This window comes from Sinocyclocheilus grahami, unplaced genomic scaffold, assembly GCF_001515645.1.
Source record: "Sinocyclocheilus grahami isolate Dianchi unplaced genomic scaffold, SAMN03320097.WGS_v1.1 scaffold51.1, whole genome shotgun sequence".
Classification (NCBI taxonomy): domain Eukaryota; kingdom Metazoa; phylum Chordata; class Actinopteri; order Cypriniformes; family Cyprinidae; genus Sinocyclocheilus; species Sinocyclocheilus grahami.
The window spans coordinates 803,208-828,998 of record NW_015505230.1 but is presented as its reverse complement, the minus strand read 5'-3'; the positions used below and the strand labels follow the sequence as shown (position 1 = coordinate 828,998).

Sequence of the window (25,791 nt, the reverse complement as noted above, 5' to 3'; positions counted from 1 at the left end):
CTGCGCTTTCCTTTACTTTCCGGTAGGAGGTAGTGGTGGGAAGTCTGACTCATTTCCGAGAATCGGTTCTTTTGAACAGTTCATTTCAAAGAACCATTTCAGGTATTCTTTCCGTCATTACGAAATTACGCCACCACGTGGTCCCGGAGTGGCTCTAAAACGTTCCAATAAAGCCACTTATGAACACGTTACTGTTTATTATGCTTTTCTCGGATTAAGTTTTATTTATTTAATGTCCCAGTTCAGTCAGTTTGTTGCAATGACCCAACTCATAAAAACACAATTTACATAAAAAAATCCTGATTATTGTATTTACATTTTAGCTGAATCAGTCGTCCTAAACGTAATTACAGTAGACCTACGTTTTACTGGTAAACTTTTCTGCAATTTGGCTATTAAAGTATTTTACAACGAGTTAGTCAAATATTCGTAAACTCTACTATTAGCGAAATCAAGAAGAGCTCAGTCCGAGTCAGGAACGAGTCGTTTGGAGCGTTTTGAAAGATTCATTCAAAAAGATTCATTCAAAAAGATTCATTCAAAAAGATTCGTTCACGAATCTCACTCACATCGCTAGCGGGAGGCGTCCAGAGGGGCTGTGTCCGTCGAAAGCAAACATCTTCTTCAGGGATTCTGTGTGTTTTGAGGGCTCGAGAAAAGTTAGCGACATCCGTCCCGTCAGTTGGAAGAAAAATGCCGGAGTTATTGGCGTTTTATCGGATCTAGATCAATATTCATGGGCTGATGTGGCCATGGCAAGTCTCGGTGTCAGCTTTATCGATACACGCCGGCGACACCTGAAGGATATAAAGTGAAAGATATATTATGATTAAGTTTATGTGATCTCGGCAGACTCCATCTGTGCGCATGCGAGATAACAGTTAATGCTGATGTCAACTGATATAGGCTGAGTATCTGTTCAAGATCATGTGATTTAGTCTTTCATAGACATTTTTCTGTGACACTATCATCGGCAAGTCTAAAACGGGGACTGATTTGTACCATTTGGTTTGTAACGTGTTTTTAAACGGCACATTTGATGGTTAATGAACGGATATCTTCATCTACAATCAGCTGACCACCTCTGAATTCACTGCATTAGAAGAGATATCCTGGAGTTTTTGCTTAAAACAAAAGCAGACTTGGACCCCAGATATTTACTCTTGTGTTAAAGGAGCCTATAAGGATCGTGGTTAAAGAGTAACGGCATCTTGGAGATGTCAGGCCGGCCTAGGACCTCCTCATTTGCGGAGAGCTGCAAGCCAGTGCCGCAGCCTTCAGCCTTTGGCAACATGAAAGTCAGCAGTACGTATCAACATCTACTATATCGTAATAATTCTCAGACAAACACTATAAGAAAAACAAGAATTTCAAACCTGGTTTTGATTAGGATGCATACGTATGATATTGTAAATACCGTGATATGATGTATATCACGGTATTTTTTCTAAATGATACCGGTTTCACGGTATATGACGGTATTTTTTTTTTCAAGCATGACCGGGTATTACTTTTTTGTCTCACGCAGCGCACTGTCTGAGTAACGAACTAAAAAAAACATACAAAAAAGTGCATGTGATATTAACAGACGAACTACGCTCATATTTATAATTCCAAACAATCGGTAAGCGACAGGTGCTAGGAAACGCTGTTTTGTACTCATTTATTGACGAGGCGGCTGCGGAGCGGCCAACTGAATGCGCTGCTTCTCTGCCGCTCGCTGCACAGAAAGCGGCCAACTGAATGCGCTGCTTCTCTGCCGCTCGCCGCACAGAACAGACGCCGAGAGAGGCGACACTTCTCCGGGAAAGTCAGACCTTGCGTTCGTGGGACAGCACTGGCGAAATCTTCCAACTGAACCATAGCTAAGGTTTATCCAAAAAAGTTGCTAGGTTTGTCAGTGTGAATATCCTATGGAAAAAAAGCCCGCTAAAAGGTAAATCTAGTGCTAAAGTCGCGCTCGTGTGTGTGTGTGTGAGACGCGGGAGCTGATGGCAGGGGGCGGTGGATATTTGTGGGGGTCAGTGTGGATATTGTGGATGAGTTCTTCTGTGTCATCACGTTCTATTAGTTCTACAGCTTCAGTTTCGGAACGTTCACGCTTAGTAACACATACAGCTGTTCCCTCACCACAGTGCAACAGTGAAAAGGGACCCCTCTCAAACAGTGTCGCGTTCCGAACGTTGTTTAAGCAACATACACCGGTATTTAAAAAATTCATATCATAACAAAAATAAACACCGGTATTCGGTATGAACCGGTATACCGCCCAGCACTATATGATATACAGTTTGTGAGCATCTGTCATGTCATCTTGCTCCTAATGTAATGCTGCCTGGATCTCAAGGGATGGGTCAGGTCCTGTCTCTTATTATCAGATCTGCTCAATGGAAACACATTTGCTGCACTGTGCACTAAGGAAGCACCCTGACTGGACACCATTGCACAGCTCAGTAGTTTATACCAGGGAGGTTGCAGTGCTCAGACCTTTTTTTCGGCTAAGATAATGACTGCGTTAACTTGCGATTAAGAATTGTCAAAATTTTATCTGAATTTTTTTCATATAAGCATCATGTAGACACAATCTACATAATAATATTTCCGTTGCTTGAAATAAATGAAACATTTACTGAAATAAAATAAAAAAGCGTATTTTATTTCAGCTATTTGCCGCATGGTTTAATTTGATGTACTAAAATAACTACAAATAAAAATGAATAAAAGCTACATAGAAATTAACAAAAATGACAGAAACATACAGCAAAATTACTAAAACTTTTAGCTAAAATAAAATGAAAGCGAATCTAAAAATGTAAACTAATTCTAAATATTAATTATAACTATAATAGTATCCCTGTGATACTAAACATAAGCAGTTTCAACAAATATTCCAGGTTACGGAAGTCTGAAAAAGACAGCCGTCACATGATAATTTAATTACAGCGTTTATTCCGAATAAAGCGTTTACGTGAACCGAATGTCTGATTAAAGAATATGCCAAATTGTCTTTTACAGATTTTAAAAAATATTGTCCAGTTTTGGTCCATTTTTATGATATATACATGACCATTTTTCTGATCAGAATATTTCTGTGGAAACGTAAAACTGTCATTTAAAGGGACAGTTCACCAAAAATGGAAAATTCTGTCATCGTCGTTTACTTTAACTTCAAGTTGTTCCAAACCTTTATGAGCTTCTTTCTTCTATGGAAGTCAATGGCTACCGTCAACTATTTGGTTACCAGCATTCTTCAAAATATCTTCTTTTGTACTCAACAGAAGAAAGAAACCCGTACAGGTTTGGAACAACTTGAGGGTGAGAAAATGACACAATTTGCATTTTTTTGTGTGAGCTATCCCTTTAAGGGCTTAATCTGAGACCCTTTTAGCTGGCTAGATTCATTGTACTACCAAGGAAGATGTTCCACGATGAGCTCAGGGCTTGTTTTAGTGCTCTGAGATCCTTGAATAGGTATTGATTTATAAGCCATAAATGTCTTGAGGCACAGCTTACTACTTGCTATCTCACTTTCTAGCTGGATAATGTTTAGCTGCATGAGCCGTAAAATTGTCCATTGCCCCTCTTTGAACCCATGCCCCATGGTTTGATTGACAGGCCCCTCTCCTGAGAGATCACTCATTTCCTGCACTAATGATGTGCATCTCACCACTGTGCTCCTCAGGAAAGGAGGATCAGAGGAATGCATGTGACTCACCTCTGACTCTACCTCTTTTCCAAGTGCCTAAACCTACAGCAGCTGTCTGTAGTGTCACAGGCAACTTAACAATAGGGGAGGACATGTGGATTGGCACTCTGACCGCCACTTAAGACATCCATGTCTGTCTAATGGTGTTGTACCATAATGGAAACATAATGGTTTCGTTAGATTATTTTCTACTTGGGATTAGGTTTTGGAGGGTTTAAAAGCAGACATTGTGCATCTTGTATTTTCCTTAAACATCGTGTACAACAATGTAATTGCGAAAAAAAAAGAAAGAATAGAATTTATTAAATTCAGTTCACTAAATATATACAATATTAGACACATCTAAACACATCTAACTGATTCTATCATCAAGTGATACTCTATTGCAATGTTTTGAAACATTTCTTTTTTTAGTTCCCTAAAAAGTTCCTCATTTGACCTTAAAAGCCAAACATGAAGTAATTGATTAAAAGGTCGGAAAGAAATGTATAATTTATTCAATAGAGATGCATTAAATAGTTTTTTTTATAATGTCTGAAAGGTCTATATTTCAGATTAATACTGTTTTATCACAGTTTTCACAAAAAAAAATATTATGCAGCACAACTGTTCTCAACATTGATATTAATAATAAAAAAGTTTTTTGAGCAGCAAATCAGCATATTAGAATGATTTCTGAAGTATCATGTGACACTGAAGACTGGAGTAATGATGCTGAAAAAAATTCAGCTTTGATCACAGGAATAAATGACATTTTAAAATATATTACAATAGAAAACAGCTATTTTAAACTGCGTTAATTTACAAGATTATAGTTTTTTTTTATATACATTTTTGTTTAAATAAATTCAGCCTTGCTTAGCATATAAGAGACTTCTTTAAAAAAATCTTTAAAAAATCTTAAAAACTCTGACTTTATATATATATACAGTGGGTACGGAAAGTATTCAGACCCCCTTAAATGTTTCACTCTTTGTTATATTGCAGCCATTTGCTAAAATCATTTAAGTTAATTTTTTTCCCTCATTAATGTACACACAGCAATAGACTATAACAATTTTTATTCAATATAATTTAATTAATATAATTTAATTTAATTATGCTTATTTAAATAATAAAAAGCCATATTATGAAACAAGCATTTATTTTTATATTTTGATTTTGGGGTTCTGTCAGCCGACTACCAGCATCAGCCTTACCAGCTGACTCATCTTGCTGCCATAGCAACGCCCAGGCCTGAGGCAGCGTGACTTCCTCCACAGGGTGTGTTCTATAGAGGGGCTACACCTGAGCATGTGATGCACTCATTACCGTCACACGCCAAATAGTCTGTGTCTAGGCACGCTTGTCAGAGAACAGCAACATGCCTCTCTTCATAGCTGTGAAATTACATTTCATAGCTCGTATTGAAGATAACACCATGAGCCTGTCCAAGCAAATTAGGGTTTAAGCCTATTTAAAGCTATTATAGACCTCCTTAGGGTAGGTGTCTAATGTGTATGAAATGACAAACGAGCCTGTGAGGGACAGAAGTTTGTTCAAAGGGTCAATTGTACTGGTGTTGATCATTAATATATTGTTAACAGTAAAAGTATGTCTTTTCAAAAAATGTCCAGTGGACAAAAAGCCTAAAGAATAATATCTTGGTACAATAGTTATCAGTTGGCACATACCAGCAGATATTGGATATTTAACTGCTTTTTTACAGTTTTTACATTAAGATTACCTTTGCTGCCATCTAATGCTCACATTATCGTTTAAATGAATAGAGTTGGTAGGATGTTTTTGAATGAAGTGTCTTATGCTCATCTGTAGGGATGCACGATATATCGGCCACCATATCGGTATCGGCCCATATCGGCTCATTTTTTCTGTTATCGGTATCGGCCTGATAAGAAAATTTGGCCGATATCTTAAAGCCGATAAATAATGCATTATTTCCTTCAGAGACACTTCAGATGCGCGCTGTTCGTTTGCAGCCTTTTGTGCAATTGTACATTGTAATATTGTGTTTATTTGATGTATATCTGATTTATCTCATATAGAATGCGTTTGGTTAAGTTAAAAGAGCGCTTCAGTTTACCGATGATCATCTTTAGCTCAGCACACGCAGCCCAAACAGCAGTGCACAACATTAATAACTATGATTGGGAAGCATTTATTTGATCACAAACACAGTAAAAACAGAAATATTGTAAAATATTATTACAATTTAAAATAGCTGTTTTCTATTTTAATATATTTTAATTTAATCAATTTAATGCGTTCTTGCTGAATAAATGTATTATTTAACATAAATAATAATAATTTTTGAACCCAAACTTTTAAATGATATGGTGTAAAATAAAAAAATGTTAAATGTAAATCTCAAAATGAATATCCATTTTGCGTACTGTACATAATAATGCCATAATATGAAAATAATTATTGGCTTATTGGTATCATTCAGGATTTTAATATTAGTACAGCCAGTTGAATGCATTGAACATCAGTGCGTCACAGCCTGTTTTCGTAAGTGTCAAGTTAATTATGACGTTCATCCTGACTAATATTCTTTATAATAAAATAACAATACGCAAGGGTTGATATGTAGAATGTTGGTGTTTAAATTCTGCAGGGAGGGCTAATCATTAGATATTCATAATCAGTTCATGTTTATTTGTGATCGTTTAATTTTCATCTGTTCTTAACGTTGCAGATGGAGAGGGATAATCATTTTGTATGTGAGATAATGTGATTAATGCTGTAGCCGTAATGATGAAAAGTCTCTTAGACTGGAGAAGATTAAGCTAAGCTGCGTCTTATATTAAATGCCTCGGTTTATCTGAATTGCTAAATGACTAGTCGGTTCGCGAGCTGGATGGTAAGATGATCTGGGTAAGTAATGGGCCGTGACTCAATTAAAATTCCATGCTGCCGAGCCGAGATGTTTATTAGCTCATCGTGCGATTGTGTGCGCACACTCACGCCCTCTGACTCATCACATTTCCCCGTGCTGAACGTGCACTCGGTCTGCACTTTACTCCACGGCTCACCTGACCTGCCAAACATACACTCACACAGATTATTTTTGTAACACTGATGCATTCCTGATTTATATGCTCTGTGATGAATGAATCATGATACTGTCTATACTTTGAAACCTGTATGGTAAAGCTGATATTTCCTTCCTTGTGCTTTCATTCTGTAGGGAGTGTCTGTAATAGACACTGAAGAACAGATACACAATTGCTTCCCTTACCTTGGTTTTTTTTTTTTCCAGAAATGGGTCTGATTGAAAGTCTAACATTTTTAAAAATATATTTATATTTTTATAATTTTTAAAGGGGTGGTTGATTATGATTAAACATTTTTTTTAACTTCAGTTAATGTGTAGTGTTGCTGTTAGAGCATAAACAACGTCTGCAAAGTTACGACGCTCAAAGTTCAATGCAAAGAGAGATTTTCTTTTAAAGAAATTGCTGTACTTTAGGACTACAAATAAAGGCTGGTAGGGACTACAACGAGCTTCTTCCTGGGTTTGTGACATCACAAACCCTGACATTTACATAAACACTGCCCCCAAGAACATGCAACTACCTGTAATGAGAAGGGGGCATGATGTTTCCGGACAACGTGCACTAGGCAGTTAGCGAATCACAACACACTGGGCCAGCTAACCAATCTGAGCCTGACTGCGTATTTCTGAGGGAGGGGCTTCAGAGAACCAGGAACTTGACAGACTGTTTTGACGAGAACGGAAACAGCGGTGTAGAATTAAGGTAAAATATGTGAAAATAATGCGTTTTATTATTTTTTTTAAACGAAGCATGAGCACATGTTACACTGCACTGAACACAATCAAGCCTTCGAAAAAAGCTGATCAACCACCCCTTTATATATATATATATATATATATATATTTGTATTTTTAATACATTTTTTATATATTAAAAGCATTAGATTTATCAAAAGTGACAGTAAATATATTTAAATATTACAGAAGATAAATTTCAAATAAATTCTTTCTATTATTCAAAGAATCCACAAAACTATTAAGCAGAACAACTGTTTTCATCATTAATAATAAAAAAAAATGTTTCTTGAGCAACAAATCAGCATATTAGAATGATTTCTGAAGGATCATTTAACACTGGAGACTGGCGTTATGATGCTGAAAATTCAGCTTTGATCACATGAATAAATTACATTTTATAATTTATTAAAATATATTTAAATTGTTATAAATTAATATTAAATATTAAATATTTTACATTTCTAAATATTACTGTTTTACTGCATGTTTTAATCAAATAAATGCAGTCTTGGTGAGCATAACAGTCGTATTTTAAAAATACATTAACATATCTTACCAACCCCAAACATTTGAACGGTAGTGTAACTAATGAGAATGTGATAGGTTAATGGAAATATCTCGACTTTATGGTGATAAAAAGAATAATGGAAGATCACTGATGTTATTTCCTAGTGGACATTAAGTTTCTGTGGCCTAAGCGTTGGCCTGGACTAGATCACTTTTTATACGATGAGCTTATCTTTAATTTCCAATTAAAATTATCGGTAACACTTTATTTTAAGGTGTCCTTGTTACACTTGTTACATGTACTTACTATTATAATAACAATTAATTATGCATAATTACATGCAAGTAACCCTAAACCAAACCCAAATCCTAACCCTAACCATATAAGTACATGTAGTTAATTAATATTACTCAGTATGTGTAATTACATTGTAACAAGAGCACCTTAAAATAAAGTGTAACAAAAATTCTAATTGTGTAAATTATTCATCCCATTTGCTAGCTATACAAAATCATTATCCATATAATTTAAACTCACAAAAGTATTTAGTATTTAGTAGGGCCGCACGATAAATCATAATCGCGATTCGACAGAAGCTGCGATTGTCATGCGTATCTTTCAGTCCAAATCTCCATCCAAAGGCCAGAGGGCGCTCTCACGCTGAAACTCCAAATACGCCTTGCAGAAGAAACACAGAAAATTTCTATAGCGGTAGCTGGATAAACAGAAGATTTAACTGCTTTTATTGATTCAACGTGACAAATAAACACACGATTATGACAATATATGGTTTATCTGAGTTATTATTATTATTATAATTTTCATTAAAATAAAGTATATTTATAATGCAATGGCTTTATCACTGCTTAAATACTATGAAATATGTTGCGTGCCTTATTCTGTGTAAGAAGCCACATCATCTCACAGAAGGATTTCTTTCAAACACTCGACTGACGTTATGAAGTGAGTTTGGAGTAAAAATATGTTATTAAATGTGGTATTTTCACATGCTTTCAGATGGAGCAGCATTTACTTCACAGAGCCATAGTTAACTGAGAAGTTACGCAAAAAAAATCCTGCTGAAGATTTACTGCTGATTACGGAACCGGCTTTACTAACAAAATGCGCATGACAATCGCGTTCGATTAATCGTGCAGCTCTAGTATTTAGTCAGTTTTCTGTTACTTGACCACAGACCTGGCTACACAATAAAAATATATTTCTACTAAATAATTGAGGACAGTTCCCATTTTGTCCTCATATTTCCCTTTTTCATGTTGTCAAGCACTTGCTCAGGGGTGTGAAAACGTGATGAGGTGTGAAGCGGACGTGTTTAACTCGAAAATGAGCTCTGGTGAATGAATGATACACGCAGGATCACACACTAATGAGCATAGTAACACCTAGAACGCATGTGAACATGTAAAACAGACCAGTGAATTGCAATGGAATATTCATGGTACATTGTACATTCTCTCTCTGTTTAGGAGATAAAGATGGCAGTAAAGTTACCACAGTGGCCGCAACCCCCGGTCAGGGACCCGACCGACCTCAGGAGGTCAGCTACACGGACACAAAGGTCATCGGGAACGGCTCGTTTGGGGTCGTATATCAAGCGAAGCTGTGCAACACTGGTGAGCTGGTGGCCATAAAGAAGGTGCTGCAGGATAAAAGGTTTAAGGTAAGCATCTGTTTATCATTGGTTGTGTGTGTTTACATCAGAAATGTTTAGTCTTGAGGTGACAAGTTTAGCCTTATAAACATTTAGCATTATATTGATGTCATTTCTCGTGATTCTTTCTTTCTTTCTCTGTCTATGAATTGTTTTTTTTGTCAGAATCGTGAGTTACAGATCATGAGGAAGTTGGATCACTGTAACATTGTCCGTCTGCGCTACTTCTTCTACTCCAGTGGAGACAAAGTGAGTGCCGCTTTTCTTCTGTTTTTTTTTTTCTGAGCAGCATCACGTGCCCTATAAACCAAAAACATGCTGTCCAGCAGTTTCCAGCAAATGCTTTAGGTCATGGGATATGTATTCCTATGGTGCAACCCAAAGTAGCAGTCTGATATCTAACTTTTTAATGAGCTGTGCTTGCGAGGCTCTGCATCAGAGCCCTGCAGGTAGTATGGCTCCTGCACACCGAGTTACACTCTGGACACCAGCATACTTGAAAAGAAATCCAATAGAGTATGACCTTTTAGTCAAGTGTTTTTATTTAAAAAAAAATAATAAATATATGAAAAGAAATGATATATTACATAAGGAAAATTAAGCCTATTTTCGATGATTTTCATTGCTATATTGCTATATATTTGTTTGTTTACTTGTTTATTATTTTTTGTAAAATTAATTCAAAAGTAATGAGATCTTATGGAAGTTTGGAAACCCTGAATAAATAAGTAATCAATCTTAATGGTGCTGTAGTTTTTTACTTTATGCATATATTTAGTGACATTTTTATACTTTTGAATATTTTTTGTATATAAAATTATAAGTAGATATATTTTATTAAAAAGTAAGATATCTCAACCAAAAAATGGTTCTATAATTTTTATGCAACATATGCACAGATTTTTTTCTTTTTATTTCCTTATTTGGGGGGACTTTTTTCAAGATTCTCCAGTACGTTATGAACAAATTAAATAAAATATACATATATATATAATGTCCCAGAAGGGAACATGGTGCGGTACACATACACAAAATGCTGCCATTCTTCTTTAAATCATTATATAAATCTAAAAATAATATGCACGAGCATACAGTACATACACTAGAAGACATCTGCTATCCAAGCAGGGTGGTATTTTTGTTGTGATTTACAGCTCTGGCTGCTCATGCCCTCCAGCGTTAACCTGTGGATAGGATTTCTAGTAATCCTGCGATAGTCCTGGGGGCAAAACCGTCACAGCAGTGGCCAGAGACAGCTCAGTAGGAAACTTTTGATTGATGGGAAGATAAACTGTTAGACCAGCCCTATTTTTACTGTATGACAAGCTCTGGCTCCTGTGCAGCCAACCAAAGGGACAATGTGTGTGTGTGTGTAGAGAGTTCACCGAGTCAGGTCTTTGGGAGTTCAGACTTCCCTTTCAATGTATAATCTGAAAACAGATCACACAAAATGGATCAGAGTTTTGTCAGGATCCTATAACAAGAATGCTATAGCATTACATAGTTAAGAGAAAGTTTTTACAGAGTAAAGTGTTAACTTTATAAGTCAGAAAGAGCTTTTTTGCCAAGTATGTTTACACACACAAGGAATTTGTCTTGGCGACAGGGGCTTCCAGTGCAGAAGAAAGTACAGACAATATTGCAAACATACATGATAGTGCAGACATTCATAGGAATTACACAATAGAGATGAAATATAACACTAATATTAGAAAAACAGAAAATTAAATAATGCAATATAATACAGAAGTAGAAATATAGAGAAAAAAAACATATAATTGTTTCAATGAATGTACAGATATGCTATGTATAAGTGTGTCAGTTATAATGGGCAATATATACTTATGAAAGTTTTAATTGTTCAGGCTGAATACGGCCTGTGGAAAACAACAGTTCTTGAGCCTGGCTGTTCTGGTGGTCGGTATTCTGTTGCGCCAACCAGAGGGCAATAGTTGAAAGGGAGAGTGGCCTGGGTGTGTGGGGTCCAAAGTGATTTTCTTAGCCCTTTTCCTCACTCTGGAGGTGTAAAGATCTTGGAGGTTGGGCAGGGGGAACCAATAATCTTCTCAGCAGTCCTGACTGTCCGTTGTAGTCTTTTGATGTCTGATTTGGTAGCTGAACCAAACCAGACAGTTATGGATGAACACAGGACAATGGCCAATGATAGCCGAGTAGAACTGCTTTTAGCAGCTCCTGTGGCAGGTTAAATTTCCTCAGTTGGCGAAGGAAATACAGCCTCTGCTGGGCCTTTTTAGCAATGGAGTCTATTGGCACTTTTCCACGGCATGGCTCACTTTTGGGGAGATTTCCACTGTGCACTGTACCTGGTACCTGGTACTTTTTTCAGTACCACCTCAGCTGAGGTTCCAAGCGAGCCGTACCATTACCAAAATGTGACGTGTATACCCTGCTGATCACTGATTTGCCGGAGAGAATCGCCACTACCTGCGTCATTGAACACGAGACACTAGACCCGCTAGATTAAATCAGCACAGCCAGCGAGGATCGAACACAACTTTTTTTGAACGAACGCACCTTTTTTTTTAACAACAAAATAATGGCTGTTTCATGGTCTGTTGAGGAAGTACAGACGTTCCTCTCGTTGATAGCAGAGGCGCGGATCTAGCGAGAGCTTGATGGGACGATGCGAAATGAAAATGTTTTTCAGGAGGTCGCTCAGCATGGCAGTAGAGGCGGCCCAACTATAATAACATGTCTATAATCCCGCCCATTCTAAAGCGGTACTAAACCGCAGTGGAAATGCAAACTGAGCCAAGCCGAGCCGTACTGTGCTGTCGTGTGATCATCATCATGGTGATCCACGGACAGAGTGGGGTAGGCACGGAGAGCTGGTTCAGTTTGTCTGAGATCAGGCATGATGGTTTTGAAGGCCGAACTGAAGTCTACAAACAAGATCCTTGCGTAAGTCCCAGGTCTATCAAGATGTTGCAGAATATAATGCAATCCCATGTTTACTGCATCGTCCACAGACCTGTTTGCTCCGTACACAAACTGAAGAGGATCCAGCAGGGTCCAGTGATGTCTTTCAGATAGGCCAACACCAGTCTCTCAAACGACTTCATGACCACAGATGTGAGAGCGACAGGTCTGCTGTAGTCGTTAAGTCCAGTGATTTTTTTTTTTTTTGAGGACTGAAATTATAGTGGAGTGTTTGAAGCAGGAGGGGACTTAACACATCTCCAGTGATCTGTTGAAGATCTGTGTAAAGATGGGGGCCAGTTGGTCAGCGCAGACCTTTAGACAGGCAGGTGAAACAACGTCTGGGCCTGAAGCTTTCCTAGTCTTCTGCTTTCTGAAACGCAGGTTAAATGGTAGGAGAGGGACGGAGAGGGGTGAAGTGCAGATCAGAGCAGGTGTGGGGTGTGAGACTTGGCTTTTCAAACTAGCAGTAAAACACATTCAGATCGTCAGCCAGTTGTTGATTCTCCACAGACTGCGGGGATGGTGTCTTGTACTTAGTGATGTTCCTCAGACCAGTCCATACTGATACCGGGAGTTTTTTTCAGCTTTTCGGAGTAGCTAGTAGTTTTTTTTTAGCCTCTCTGATCTCCTTTGTTAGTCGGTTTCTGGCCTGGTTATACAAGGTTTTATCCCCACTTCTGTAAGCATCTTCCTTGGCATGATGAAGCTGATTGAGTTTCCCAGTAAACCATGGTTTATCTTTATTGAATGATAGGAGTGTCCGGGTAGGAATGCACATATCCTCACATAAACTGATATATGAAATTACAGTATCTGAGCTCATCCAGATCAGTGGCTGCAGCTTCAAAAACACTCCAATCAGTGCAGTCGAAGCAGAACATACACATTCCCATGAATGAAAAAGGAAAACTCCTGTGGCGCGTAGAAAGGTTTACAGTTTATGAAGCCGAGCCGTACTGATTAAATATAAAAATACAACTATACAAATATACAAAACAGGTAAAAAAATATATATATAAAGCAGCACAAGGTACATGGCAGATAGAGTGCAAACCAGTGAAGTAAACAACAGTGCAGATATAATGATTTTGTAGTGCAAAAGAGCTTATTCAGACTGATTAAGGTGACAGTGTGTGTGTGTATTTGTGAGGGGGGAGTGGGAGAGTCCATCAGAGGGTCAGAGTTCAGTGGTGCGTGGGGCAAAAGGGGAGGGGGGGGCAAGGTCGGGAGGGAGTTCAGTATTTTGTTTCCCTTTATGTTTTAGATTGAATTAATTCAATTGAAGTGTCAAATATTAGTGTACAAATAATTTTTCTCTGTGCTGGTTTGTGCCAGAAGTTAAGAATATTACTTCCTCAAAAATATAATAAATACATATTTTAGTGACATAAGTTTATAATGTGTATATCTCTATAAATATCCTACTTTCAAAATTTTGGGGTCGCAAAGATTTTTAATGTTCTTGAAAGAATTATTTCACCAAAATATTATTACAATTTAAATTAACTGTAATTTATTCCTGTGATGCAAAGCTGAATTTTCATTTCATTACTCAAGTTTTCTGGAGTAGCCCATTCAAACTGGTGCTTCCAAGATGATCAGAAATCCTTGCAATTCGATAAATCTTAATCAGTGTTAGCCTGAGAGATCACGTTATGATGGCAACATATTTAAATCAGCCGATTTCAACCACAGTAATCAATATATCAAACAAATGAAAATGATTTTGTTTAACGGGCATGTTGGTTTACTTATGTTGAACCTGAACCCAGGCCATCCTTATGGTGGAGCCTTGTAAAGATTGGTTTATCCCACCGTAAACCAATTCAGTTCACTAAATGTCAGCCATCTAACCTAAAGACGCACGTACACACCGGAGCACATACAAGAGGCCGCAGGGTATACGGTTACTCTTGAGTTATTCTTACACACAACGGCAGGGCTTCTCCTTTGTAACAAAGACAGAAACGAAGACGTTGTGAAAGAGATCATGTAGGAGGAGTGCTTTGAGAGGCATAAAAGAAAAGAAACACTACAGAAAGTAGGATGCTGCCAGTGAATGGTTAGTCATGATGGATTGATATGTCACTATGGCCTGAAACATTATATACATCATATCATACCCATTGATGATGTATTTACTTGATCAAAAGTGACAGTAAGTACATTTATAATGTTTAGAAAAAAAATCTATTTTAAATAAATGCTATTCTTTGAACTTTATATAACGGTTTCCACAAAAATATGAGGCAGCCCAATTGGTTACTTTTAATATGAAGCAAAGTCTCAGATTTCAAATTCTGTCTATCCATTGTATTGCAGTATTTAAACAATAAATGCAGTTTTGGCGCTGTTTAAAGGGGTCATATGATGCAATTTCAAATTTTCCTTTCTCTTTGAAGTGATACAAGCTCTTGGTGCATAAAGAAGATCTGTAAAGTTGCAAAGACTAATGTCTCAAATCCAAAGAGAGATTCTTTATAAAAGTTAAGAGTCAACCATGCCTACCTAAAACGGCTTGTTCTAACACGCCTCCACATACCTACATCACGATGTGGGAAGATTTGCATAACGCCGCCTAAATGTTCACGCAAAGAAAGAAGGCGTAACTTATTCTCGCTGTAGTATTGTTGCTGCCGCCATGTTGTGAAGGTGCTGTGCGTTTCGTTGTGAAAGCGAAACTACTTTGTTTGGTCTTCCAAAAGAGGACACGACTAGAAATCAGTGGTTAAGTTGTATTTACAACACTGTTTCAGAACAGTTCAACCCAAATATTCAGATGTGTGCAGCACATTTTATGGAGGACTGTTTCCTGATCCTGGTAGAGTAGACTACAACGCCGGCTGTTCTGACTCACAGACTGTAAGTACGTCTGTAAGTACGTTTTTTATATTTAAAGAATTTGCCACTGACGATTCAAACGCGAGTTTTGAGCATTGTAGAGTAGCGCTTGTTGTTTGTCATTTCTCCGGTCAGAAATGCAGACATGGTTTTATGTTTACGCGGCACGATGCAGAGCGTAAAAAGACAGTATATGTCATTATAATCCGTAATTATGTCCCCACTGGATGCAACAAATGCCTCGTTTATAATGGGTTTTAATGTTTTTGTCTCGTTTCTCCGGGACACGGCATCACAGTATGGTAAGGGGCGTAACATTTCCGTCACACACTTGAAGTATTCGGCCAATCACAATGCACTGGATAGCTGGCCAATCAGAGCACACCTCGCTTTTCAGACCGATGAGCTTTGTAAAAGTCGATGCGTTTCAGAAAGGCGGGGCATAGAGGAGAAACAATAATGTACAGTATGTGGAAAATAATGTGTTTTTTGAACCTTAAACCACATAAACACATTTCATTACACCAAATACACCAAATAATGTTCTTTTTAGCAGCATCATATGACCCCTTTAATGTGGAGTGACAGATTGCTGTAGCGCATCAGTTGAACAGACGCGGCAGCAAAAGGCGCACGTGAACTGATCATCTCCTTCACATTAATACCAGCTTCGGCACAAAAAAACGACTAAACATCCGAAGTTTAGTTAAAAGAAAGAGAACAACTTTACAATCCGTATCTTGTCTCATGTAATCGCTCAATCAGTGTTTCAGCCGCGCAAAGACGTCAATATAATGTCTTGTAAACAATGTCACGTAACATCACCTTTACCTCAGAAAAACATATATGGTGACCATAAACTCATTAGTCAGCCAGAAAAATAAACTGTAGAGAGGGGTATTTTGCTAAATATATGCACAATATAACATATTCATTATAATTTTTACTGTTCTTATGTTTAATTTATGTTTGAATAAATCCATACATTTTTTATGACAGCCACCATTTAAATGTTTATATATATAAAAAAAATGAATTGAAGTAAAAATATTATTATGTAATTGTAACATTATTATTTAAAAAACTTAAGTGTAATTTTATCAGTTGTAGGCTATAAATCAGTCAATTTTAACCTTCAATATTATAGTAATGTAGAACCAAATGACTCTCATGTATATTTTACAGCATTAGTTGAGAGATTTTTTTTCCTTGAGAAAATTTGGCAAGTACTGTACCTGATGTACAGTATATCCAAAATAATCTATAGTGAATCGAATCGGTAATCGAATCGAAAGCTTGTGAAGGAGAATCCAATCGAATTGTGAAATTTGTGTCAAAACCCAGCCCTACTATATGTAAGTATTGTATTGCTGCAATCTGAAGGAAAGTCTAATGCCCTCTTGAGTACTGAGATATGTTATCACCACAGCAAGGCAGAATCACATGTTAACATGTTGATTTAGCATGCGGAGAGTATGTTTGTGACCTGTGAAGCGATTGTCTCTGCCCGTCTCATTGACGGACAGCAAGAGCAGGGCTGTCCTCACCGGTTTAACCCTCCATTCCAGCACGGTGACATAGTGTCTGACCACTGTGACTTTGTCCTGACAGCTCCCCTGGTGTCACAGAAAGAGGATCAGTTCAGTTATGTAACCCTGTCCAGACAGAACTTTCACCCATTTACATACCCGCTTACTCGCACTTGGCAATTTGTGCAGTTGAATCAAAGTTCATGGATATTAGCAGTCACTTCATCTTGAAGTCAAGAACAGAAGTGCAATCTAGACTCAGTAGTATGCAACTGCCAGCTGCATTTGCCAAAATGTGCAGTCTACAACAAAGCACACTACACTGGCTATTATATCCCACAATGCAATGCACTTGTTTTGACTTTCCAAGCTCTAACTATTTCTTGACTCCGTATTTGATTGGACTGCTAAAATGAAAGACATTTTTACACACACATGGGTTAAAAGTCAGAAATAGCAATGTATCGGTTTCTGATATCCTAACTTTTAAACATCAATAATAAAAAAATAATAATACAAATGATATGCAAATAAATATCTTAGATAACCTGTCATATATTTTTGAGATGTATATTAAATTATATAATTTTGTGTGTGTGTGTGTGTGTGTATATATACACATATATATACACACACACACACACATATATATATATATAATTGTGTGGAAAAAAAATATTAATTATTTTCTAATGTATATGTTTAAACAAACTAGCGTATGTCATGAAGTCATGTGACAACAATGTAGCATACTATCATTTAAGATGTTTATCTTTGCTTTGTTTCACAAGCCTTTTAAAATATAGTAGGCAGTATATAGTCCATACTGTACATTATGAGTTGTTGTTGTTGTTTTTGGCAGATGTTACTATATCATGTGTTTTAGCATAGTTGGAATGCTATATTGACCAATCAGCATCAATGATATTAAGGCTCTCTTTCAAAATGTGTAAAACTCTTGTCTTCACTCACTACCAATGGGAAAGTACCAGCATGGAGCATTGATACTAATATTTGTCATTTAGCAGCCTCTTTTATCTAAGGATTTGTATATGTGCGTGAACAGCCAATCACAGCACAGCGCTCGGCCAATCGCAGGACAATCGCTGAGCGGATGTCACTGTTGTGAGGCAGGAGTTGGCTTGGTGCCTTTGGCAGGTTAATTTTCCAACTACATTTACGAGTTTATATCTCTAAGGGGGCAACAGAGAGAGAGAGAGAAATAATGACTGTTCAAATAGTCTATGTGTGACTCATGTGTGTTGAGTCTCAGACCCCCTGGCAAGACCACCACTGAAAGGTTCTTGTTATCCACATGTTCCAGTGAATATACACAGTGGAATAAACACTCCGGTTTACGGGTGGGTGATAATGTATGACCAAAATACAAAAATAGTAGAGTAATATTACACTACTGTTTAAAAGCTTGGGATCAGTAAGAGTTTTTGAAAGAAGGCACATGTGTTCACCAAGACTGCATTTATTTGATCAAAAATACAGTAAAAGAGTAATATTGTGGAATATTATTGTGATTTAAAATAACTGTTTTCTATTTGAATGTATTTCTTTGATGGCAAAGCTGAATTTTCAGCATCATTACTCCAGTTTTAGTGTCACATGATCCTTCAGAAATCATTCTAATATGCTGATTTGCTGCTTAAAGAAACATTTATTATTATTATCAATGTTGAAAACATTTGTGCTGCTTAATATTCTTTGGAAAAACCGTGTTTTTTCAGGATTATTTGATGAATAGACAGTTCAAAAGAACACCACTGATTTAAATACTATACAATATAAAAGTCTTTTGCTGTCACTTTTGGCCAATTTAATATGCTATTGCAGAATAAAAGTATAATTTTAAGTATTATAAAAAAAAAAATAAAAGACTGACCCAAAACTTTTGAGCAATAGTGTATATCACTTTGTATGTTATGTTTAAAATTAAGCTAAAAATGACTTGTATATTACATAACCATATAGTTATGTTAATTTATTTTCTGATAATCTGGTGAACCATGCTATTGTATATAACAGCTAGTAAACACACACCTGTGACCTTACATCTATATATCGCCCAGAAATGATAATTGTCATTACTCACTCTCATGTCATTCCTAAAGAAGATGGGAACCAAAAACAGTTTTGGTTCCCATTGACTTCCATTCTATTTTTTGTCAATATAATGGAAGTCAGTGGCAACCAGAAGCGGTTTGATTACCAACATTCTTCAAAATATCTTTTGTGTTCCGCAGAACGAAGAAAGTCATACAGGTTTGGACCGACATGAGAGTGAATAAATGATGACAGAATTTTCATTTTTGGGTGGACTTAAAGATGTTTTCATTTTGGGGTCCCTTAAAGATGTTGTCTAGATATCAACCTGCTAAACTCTCTTCCTTTTGTCCCTCACCCGTCGTCATCTTCATGCCCACAGAAGGATGAGGTGTATCTGAATTTGGTGATGGACTATGTGCCTGAGAACGTGTACCGAGTGTCCAGACACTACAGCAGAGCCAAGCAGAATCTGCCTATGGTCTATGTGAAGGTAACGTCTGTTAATAGAATCTGACATTTTTCACTATTTTGAAGATGTGATTTTCCTTGTTGGTTTGTTGCTGGTCTGTCTCATGAACCAAAGCTGCACAACTTACTAGCATGGACTTTGTGGTGTAACTGGTGTAAACATGAGTGTTTGTGCCATGTCTTTGTTCCGTTCGGACCTTTACAGTGGAATATTTTTTAGATCTCAGCTCGCAAATTCTGCTGTATTAAAGTCACTGTTTATGTGTGTTTTCAGCTGTATATGTACCAGCTGTTCCGCAGCTTGGCGTACATCCACTCGTATGGGATCTGCCATCGAGATATCAAGCCACAGAACCTCTTGCTCGACCCAGAGACAGCTGTACTCAAACTCTGTGACTTTGGAAGGTGAGACAGGGAAATTAGCTGCTGTCGTGCATATAACATCTGCTGTAAAGTTACCAGCACTCATTCATTTTGAGATCTTGAAGAAAACATTGTTGAAACGTTGCCTGAAGTTCTGTATTGATGCTCATAATCTTAAAAACCTTTTGGTGATTGACAGTAAATACAAATTGTGCATACCCTACTGTTCAAACGTTTGGGGTCAGTAAAAAACATCTTTGAAGAGAAAATAATACTTTTATGACAGTAAAGACATTGTTAAAAAAGATTTCTATTTCATATAAAGGATCTGTATCACAGTTTCCACAAAATATTAAGCAGCACAACTGTTTTCAACATTGATAATAATAAGAAATGTTTCCTGAGCAGCATTTTTTAGACATTTTTCAAAAAATATATAATTATTTCACCTAAATGTTTGACCATGCAGTGCAATTTTGTTTTAACGATGGGGCAATTGTTGCACGATAGTTTACAAACAGCCTGATTTTGCGAGCTGTATGTGAGGCCGCCTTATGTGTGCGCGCGCTTTGAGTGTGCATGAGCACACCGTCTCTTGGAGAATGCACAAGTGCTGAATGGTTTAAACACTGGCAAGACCTAAAAAGAAATGCAAATTATAAACTTTAGTGACGATGCAACACTGCCTCGATTGTGCAAGTGACAATTCCTGCGTGAACTGTGCAGCTCGCTTATAGTGCAGTATAGTTATATGTGCGGATTTGAAGCCATCTGCGCATTTTTAAAGGTAAAGAGAGAGCGCACAGTGATTCACTCACGCTGTTTGTGAAATTACGTCTCACAGAAAGTTTTCAAATTACTTTGTAAGTTATTTAATTAAGAAATATGAATTGTACCTCACCTTCAGCAGTATAATTATTTTACCCGCGCTGGACAGAGATTGCGACGGTGCCGCTGCATGTCATGCTAAACCTCTCACGGCAGGCGCATCGTCAGCTTGAGATCGGTTTTATGAGATCGGCCTTTATAGAGATCGTCAATCAAACTTCCCAAAGCCATTATCGGCCGATAGCGATCAGTAGCACCCCTAAAATCAGCAAATCAGAAGACTGGACTTGTGACATGTTCATATGAAGACTGGAGTAATGATGATGAAAAATTTTAAATATAGTCAAATAGAAAACGTTTGTGTCCTTACAATTCGATCATTTGGAGCGAATAGTGAAGGAAGAGCATGCAACAAGTGTCCATCATATACAGAATGTCAACTCAAAAGCATCCCAGGATGCACCTCATGAAGTTGGGAAGGGAATGAGGACACTGTGGTGATGGCGTGTGAATGGCAGCAATATAAAAACACAGAAAGACGTTGCTCGTGTGATGTGGTACCTTCACTGGAAAACTTCGTCTGGCAATTTTACAGCTACTGAACAAGTCTCATGCGTGAATGTGACTTTCACGGATCAAATCCCATCATCAGACACATTTTTAAACATTCTGATCTACATCTATGACTGACTTTATTTGATTAAACTGCTTTAAACTTGTTTGGCTGTTTGGTGATAATGATCACGATTATTGTTCTTGTGATGATAATGTGTCCAATGAATGATGGCTGTTTTGATGTGTTGGTGTAATTTCTGGTTATGTCTAATTCTCTCTTGTCAGTCTCTCTCATTTGGTTCGTTTCTTTCTGTCTCCTGCAGTGCTAAGCAGCTGGCGCGTGGTGATTTACAGTCACAAGCCCCCCGGTTTTCATCCAAAATATCTTCAATTGTGTTCTGAAGACGAACAAAGCTTTTAGGGGTTTGGAACGACATGGGGGTAAGTGATTAATGACAAAATTTTCATCCACGCCCACTCTGGGGTTTAAGGGGCGTGGCTAAAACTAACCGAAAAGCTCATGATATGATGGATGCACCAACCAAACCTTCCCCCAGTCATTGTCTTTGGTTTTATTATTATTTTTTTATTATTTGCTCTAATGGACACAATGAGGGCTCAGAAACACGGCGTCAGAACTATCTGCGGTGACAATTCTCTCTCTCTCTCTCTCTCTATATATATATATACACTTACATAAACCTTTACACCTACAAATATGTTTTCACATGTCTACTTTGACATTTTTTAAAGGGAAATCTGTATGCTGTAGCCGCTGCTTTTTTATAATCGTCTTGGCCCCTTTCCTGGTTAATTATGGGTTGAGACAGAGACTTTGAATATGAGCTGACATAGACCACGCAGGTGGGATACAGGAAAGCTGGTTCCTGATTGGTCCGATACGACCAAATCCTGAACCGGTTCAACGGCACAGACTGATTTCCAGGGCTTGTGTACATTCTGTAGACTATGTGAAATATATGCTAATGACTTTTGCCTTTTCCCCTCAGTATTATGGGCGGATATGTTGTATGCTTAAGCTGTATGCTGCTGTGCACCTCTTTGTTTTCGACCACTTTTGAAGGAGTGACATTATCCATTCGTTTCCTGCTCCACTTCTTTCTTCCTGTTGTGTAATACGTCACTGAACTCTACAGATGATGACACACGTGATATCGTGTCATTTTTTGTGATCGATTGTGTGTGTGTTTGTGTTTGTGTGTGGGAGAGAGAGAGAGAGAGAGAGAGTGTGGATGCTGTACATCTTTGTCTATAAATACCGTATGCTGATTAGTGAGCTAAAAGAAACAAGCACGAAATGAAGAAAAAAAGATAATCAGGTCCTTAAAACGGAACATGTGAACAGGTTTCTGCACCGCAAATTCCAGCCTTAAAGGGGTCCTATTATGCTCTTTTACAAAGTCTTGATTTTATTTTGGGGGTGTACTAGAACAGGCTCTCATACTAGGTTGTTCGAAAAACATTATTTTTCACATATTTTACATTATTACAACACCTCTCTCTCCAGTCCGGCATGAACGGCTCGAATAGTTCCTGTATCAAATGAAGGCCCGCCTTCTGAAATACGCGGACAAAGTACTCAATTCCATTACTTGAGTGAAAGTACAGAAGTACCTGCTTTTAAAAGTACTTAAGTACCAAAAGTAAATGTCATTTTTTTATGTCAATGCACTGTTTTATTGTTGTACGTAATACTTGCAATACTTTTGAAGCAACTTAGAATAAGTTACACCTGCTGAATACACTGACTAACTTGTAGTATATTTGGAATAAAGAGCTTTTAGAATGTTAAAAACCTATGGGGGGGAAAAAAAAAAAAGTATTTAACACCCCTACCCACCCCCACAAAAGCAGGATGTGTAGTGATCTCACACAGTTCTGACAGTGTGTGCACACATATGTGTAGCCATTCATCCACATTTGAACAGAGTGGACAGTGAAATCCTGTAAATACAGAGTGATAAGGAAGAAAAAAAATCTAACCGGCTTTAAAACCCAGCAACACAACTGTAGCTGTATAACTTTACAACAGCAACACTGCTTTAACAAAAAAGCAAAACAGCAAGACTTATTTAACATCAAAAAAATTTTTTTAAATGCTGTCTAATCGCTCTCGCTGTACTTTGATGTCACACACAGAACGGTCTGCAGTGCTGCTTCAAGCCCTCACCTGTCCAACACCTGTGTTTTATTAGGAGATGCACAACAGTTCTTCTGTGGCTTTATAGGTAATATTTTCACGTACACACACTGTTTTATTGTTGTACGTAATACTTGCAATACTTTTGAAGCAACTTAGAATAAGTTACACCTGCTGAATACACTGACTAACTTGTAGTATATTTGGAATAAAGAGCTTTTAGAATGTTAAAAACCTATGGGGGGGAAAAAAAAAAAAGTATTTAACACCCCTACCCACCCCCACAAAAGCAGGATGTGTAGTGATCTCACACAGTTCTGACAGTGTGTGCACACATATGTGTAGCCATTCATCCACATTTGAACAGAGTGGACAGTGAAATCCTGTAAATACAGAGTGATAAGGAAGAAAAAAAATCTAACCGGCTTTAAAACCCAGCAACACAACTGTAGCTGTATAACTTTACAACAGCAACACTGCTTTAACAAAAAAGCAAAACAGCAAGACTTATTTAACATCAAAAAAATTTTTTTAAATGCTGTCTAATCGCTCTCGCTGTACTTTGATGTCACACACAGAACGGTCTGCAGTGCTGCTTCAAGCCCTCACCTGTCCAACACCTGTGTTTTATTAGGAGATGCACAACAGTTCTTCTGTGGCTTTATAGGTAATATTTTCACGTACACAATTTAGCAAAATCATACAATATTGTGTCTAATATATAACTTATTATTGAATTGCTTTAAATAAATATCACATTTGCAACTGGTCAGTGTTCAAAAAATGCTGGGAAATCATGTTATGTAGCCCTACAAGAGTGATTACTGATAAACTGTCTGAAAAAGAAAGAAAGTCATGTTTTAGAGAAGAAAAGAAATCACCCACTGACTTTCAAAGCTGCTACATAGTAATGACTTTCTACTACGAGGATCTTGATAGAAATGTAGTGGAGTGAAAAGTACAATATTTGTCTTCAAATGTAGTGACGTTAAAGTCATAAGTTCCCAGAAAAAATAATACTCAAGTAGAGTACCAATACTCAATAAGTGTATTTAAGTACAATACTCAAGTAAATGTACTCAGTTACTGTCCGCCTCTGGGGGAACAGTATGAATTAGTGAAAGCTTTAACTCTCATGTTGTTCCAGACCTGTATGAATTTCTTTCTTCTATATGGAACGCGGAACATATTTGAATGTTGGAAGCCTTATGGAAAAAAAAAAAACTTTTTTCATTCTTGAAGCATTCTTCAAAACATCTTTAATTATGTTCCACAGAATGAAAGTCACACGGGTTTGGAACAATCTGAGTAAATGATTTTTGGGTGAACTCATCACTTTACAAAGAAGTTTTTTTTATTTATTTTTTATTATTGCATATATTCTTAAATCGTATTTGTCTCTTTCATCAGTTACTCATTGGAACTAGCTAATATATGACTCATAAACCTTTCAATGTATTCAGAATTTTTATTGCCACTAACCCTACTTTTGACAAAGCACCATAAAAAAGTACTATGTAGCTCATTCTTTTGTTTATTAGTTTATAGAAATGGGAATGGCAATTACAAAATGTCATTTATGCTTACTAAATATTGCCAAATAGTACAAACATTGCTGAACTGCCTTTGTGTGACCTTGGCACTGTTAATAGTGCTGATAAAAATGAATTACACCACGTTACAGTCTAGGGTCATCATGTTCCTTCACTGAATGATGCCTTTGTGATGTTTCACAAGTAATGAACAGATCTCACACTGCTGCTGCACAAATGTAACAAATCACTAGAAATCCTAGAAAAAATGTAACATTGTAAAAGCACTTCAGATCATGCATGCTTCATCATACAGCAACAAAAATGGCTGATTTTGCTATTGACAATATATGTATTTATAATAAATATACATTTTATGTAATATATAAATATGTATTATACATGTTATAAATATGTGTATATATATATATATATATATATATTAGGGCTGTCAGTTTAATGGTTAACTTAATTAGTTATGAAAAATAACTGATTAAAATATTTTAATATTAGTTAACGCATTGGCCCCGCCCCCAGACCTGTAAGTCATCTTATATTTCATACAGTTGACTGTTGCCAAATATGATGCAGGGCAACAACTCCATAAATGCAGTTATGCCCTAAAATTAAACATATTAGTGCAAAAAATGCCCCTGTATGAGTATTTGTCTCATATTTATATCATACAATATCACACCAACAGGGAGAGTGGTATTACACCAGTGTTGATTTTGTCCCGAATATCATGAGTTTAAATGTGATTTTATACAACAGTTCAGTATATAAGAAGTTGATATTGTGTTATAATTTAAACACAATATTATGTGTTTT

At 37.0% G+C, this 25,791-nt stretch overlaps 1 protein-coding gene across 1 annotated transcript; it reads left to right on the top strand.

Annotated features, from left to right (window-relative positions):
* The first annotated feature begins 570 nt into the window (after nt 1-570).
* On the top strand, nt 571-19,930 carry LOC107583166 (glycogen synthase kinase-3 beta-like). The gene is made up of 5 exons (XM_016269278.1): nt 571-1,305; nt 9,498-9,691; nt 9,848-9,931; nt 19,433-19,543; nt 19,796-19,930. The coding sequence occupies exons 1-5, from the start codon at nt 1,218-1,220 to the stop codon at nt 19,928-19,930; spliced, it is 612 nt and encodes a 203-aa protein (XP_016124764.1). The 5' UTR covers nt 571-1,217.
* The last annotated feature ends 5,861 nt before the right edge of the window (nt 19,931-25,791 follow it).

What these genes read in the sequence shown, in the direction of transcription:
- LOC107583166 (XM_016269278.1), top strand. Translation starts at nt 1,218, where the DNA reads ATGTCAGGCCGGCCTAGGACCTCCTCATTTGCGGAGAGCTGCAAGCCA. An exon ending in TGCAGGATAAAAGGTTTAAG is followed by an intron (nt 9,692 to 9,847) that starts GTAAGCATCTGT and finishes TTTTTTTGTCAG; the next exon opens with AATCGTGAGTTACAGATCAT. An exon ending in TCTACTCCAGTGGAGACAAA is followed by an intron (nt 9,932 to 19,432) that starts GTGAGTGCCGCT and finishes TCATGCCCACAG; the next exon opens with AAGGATGAGGTGTATCTGAA.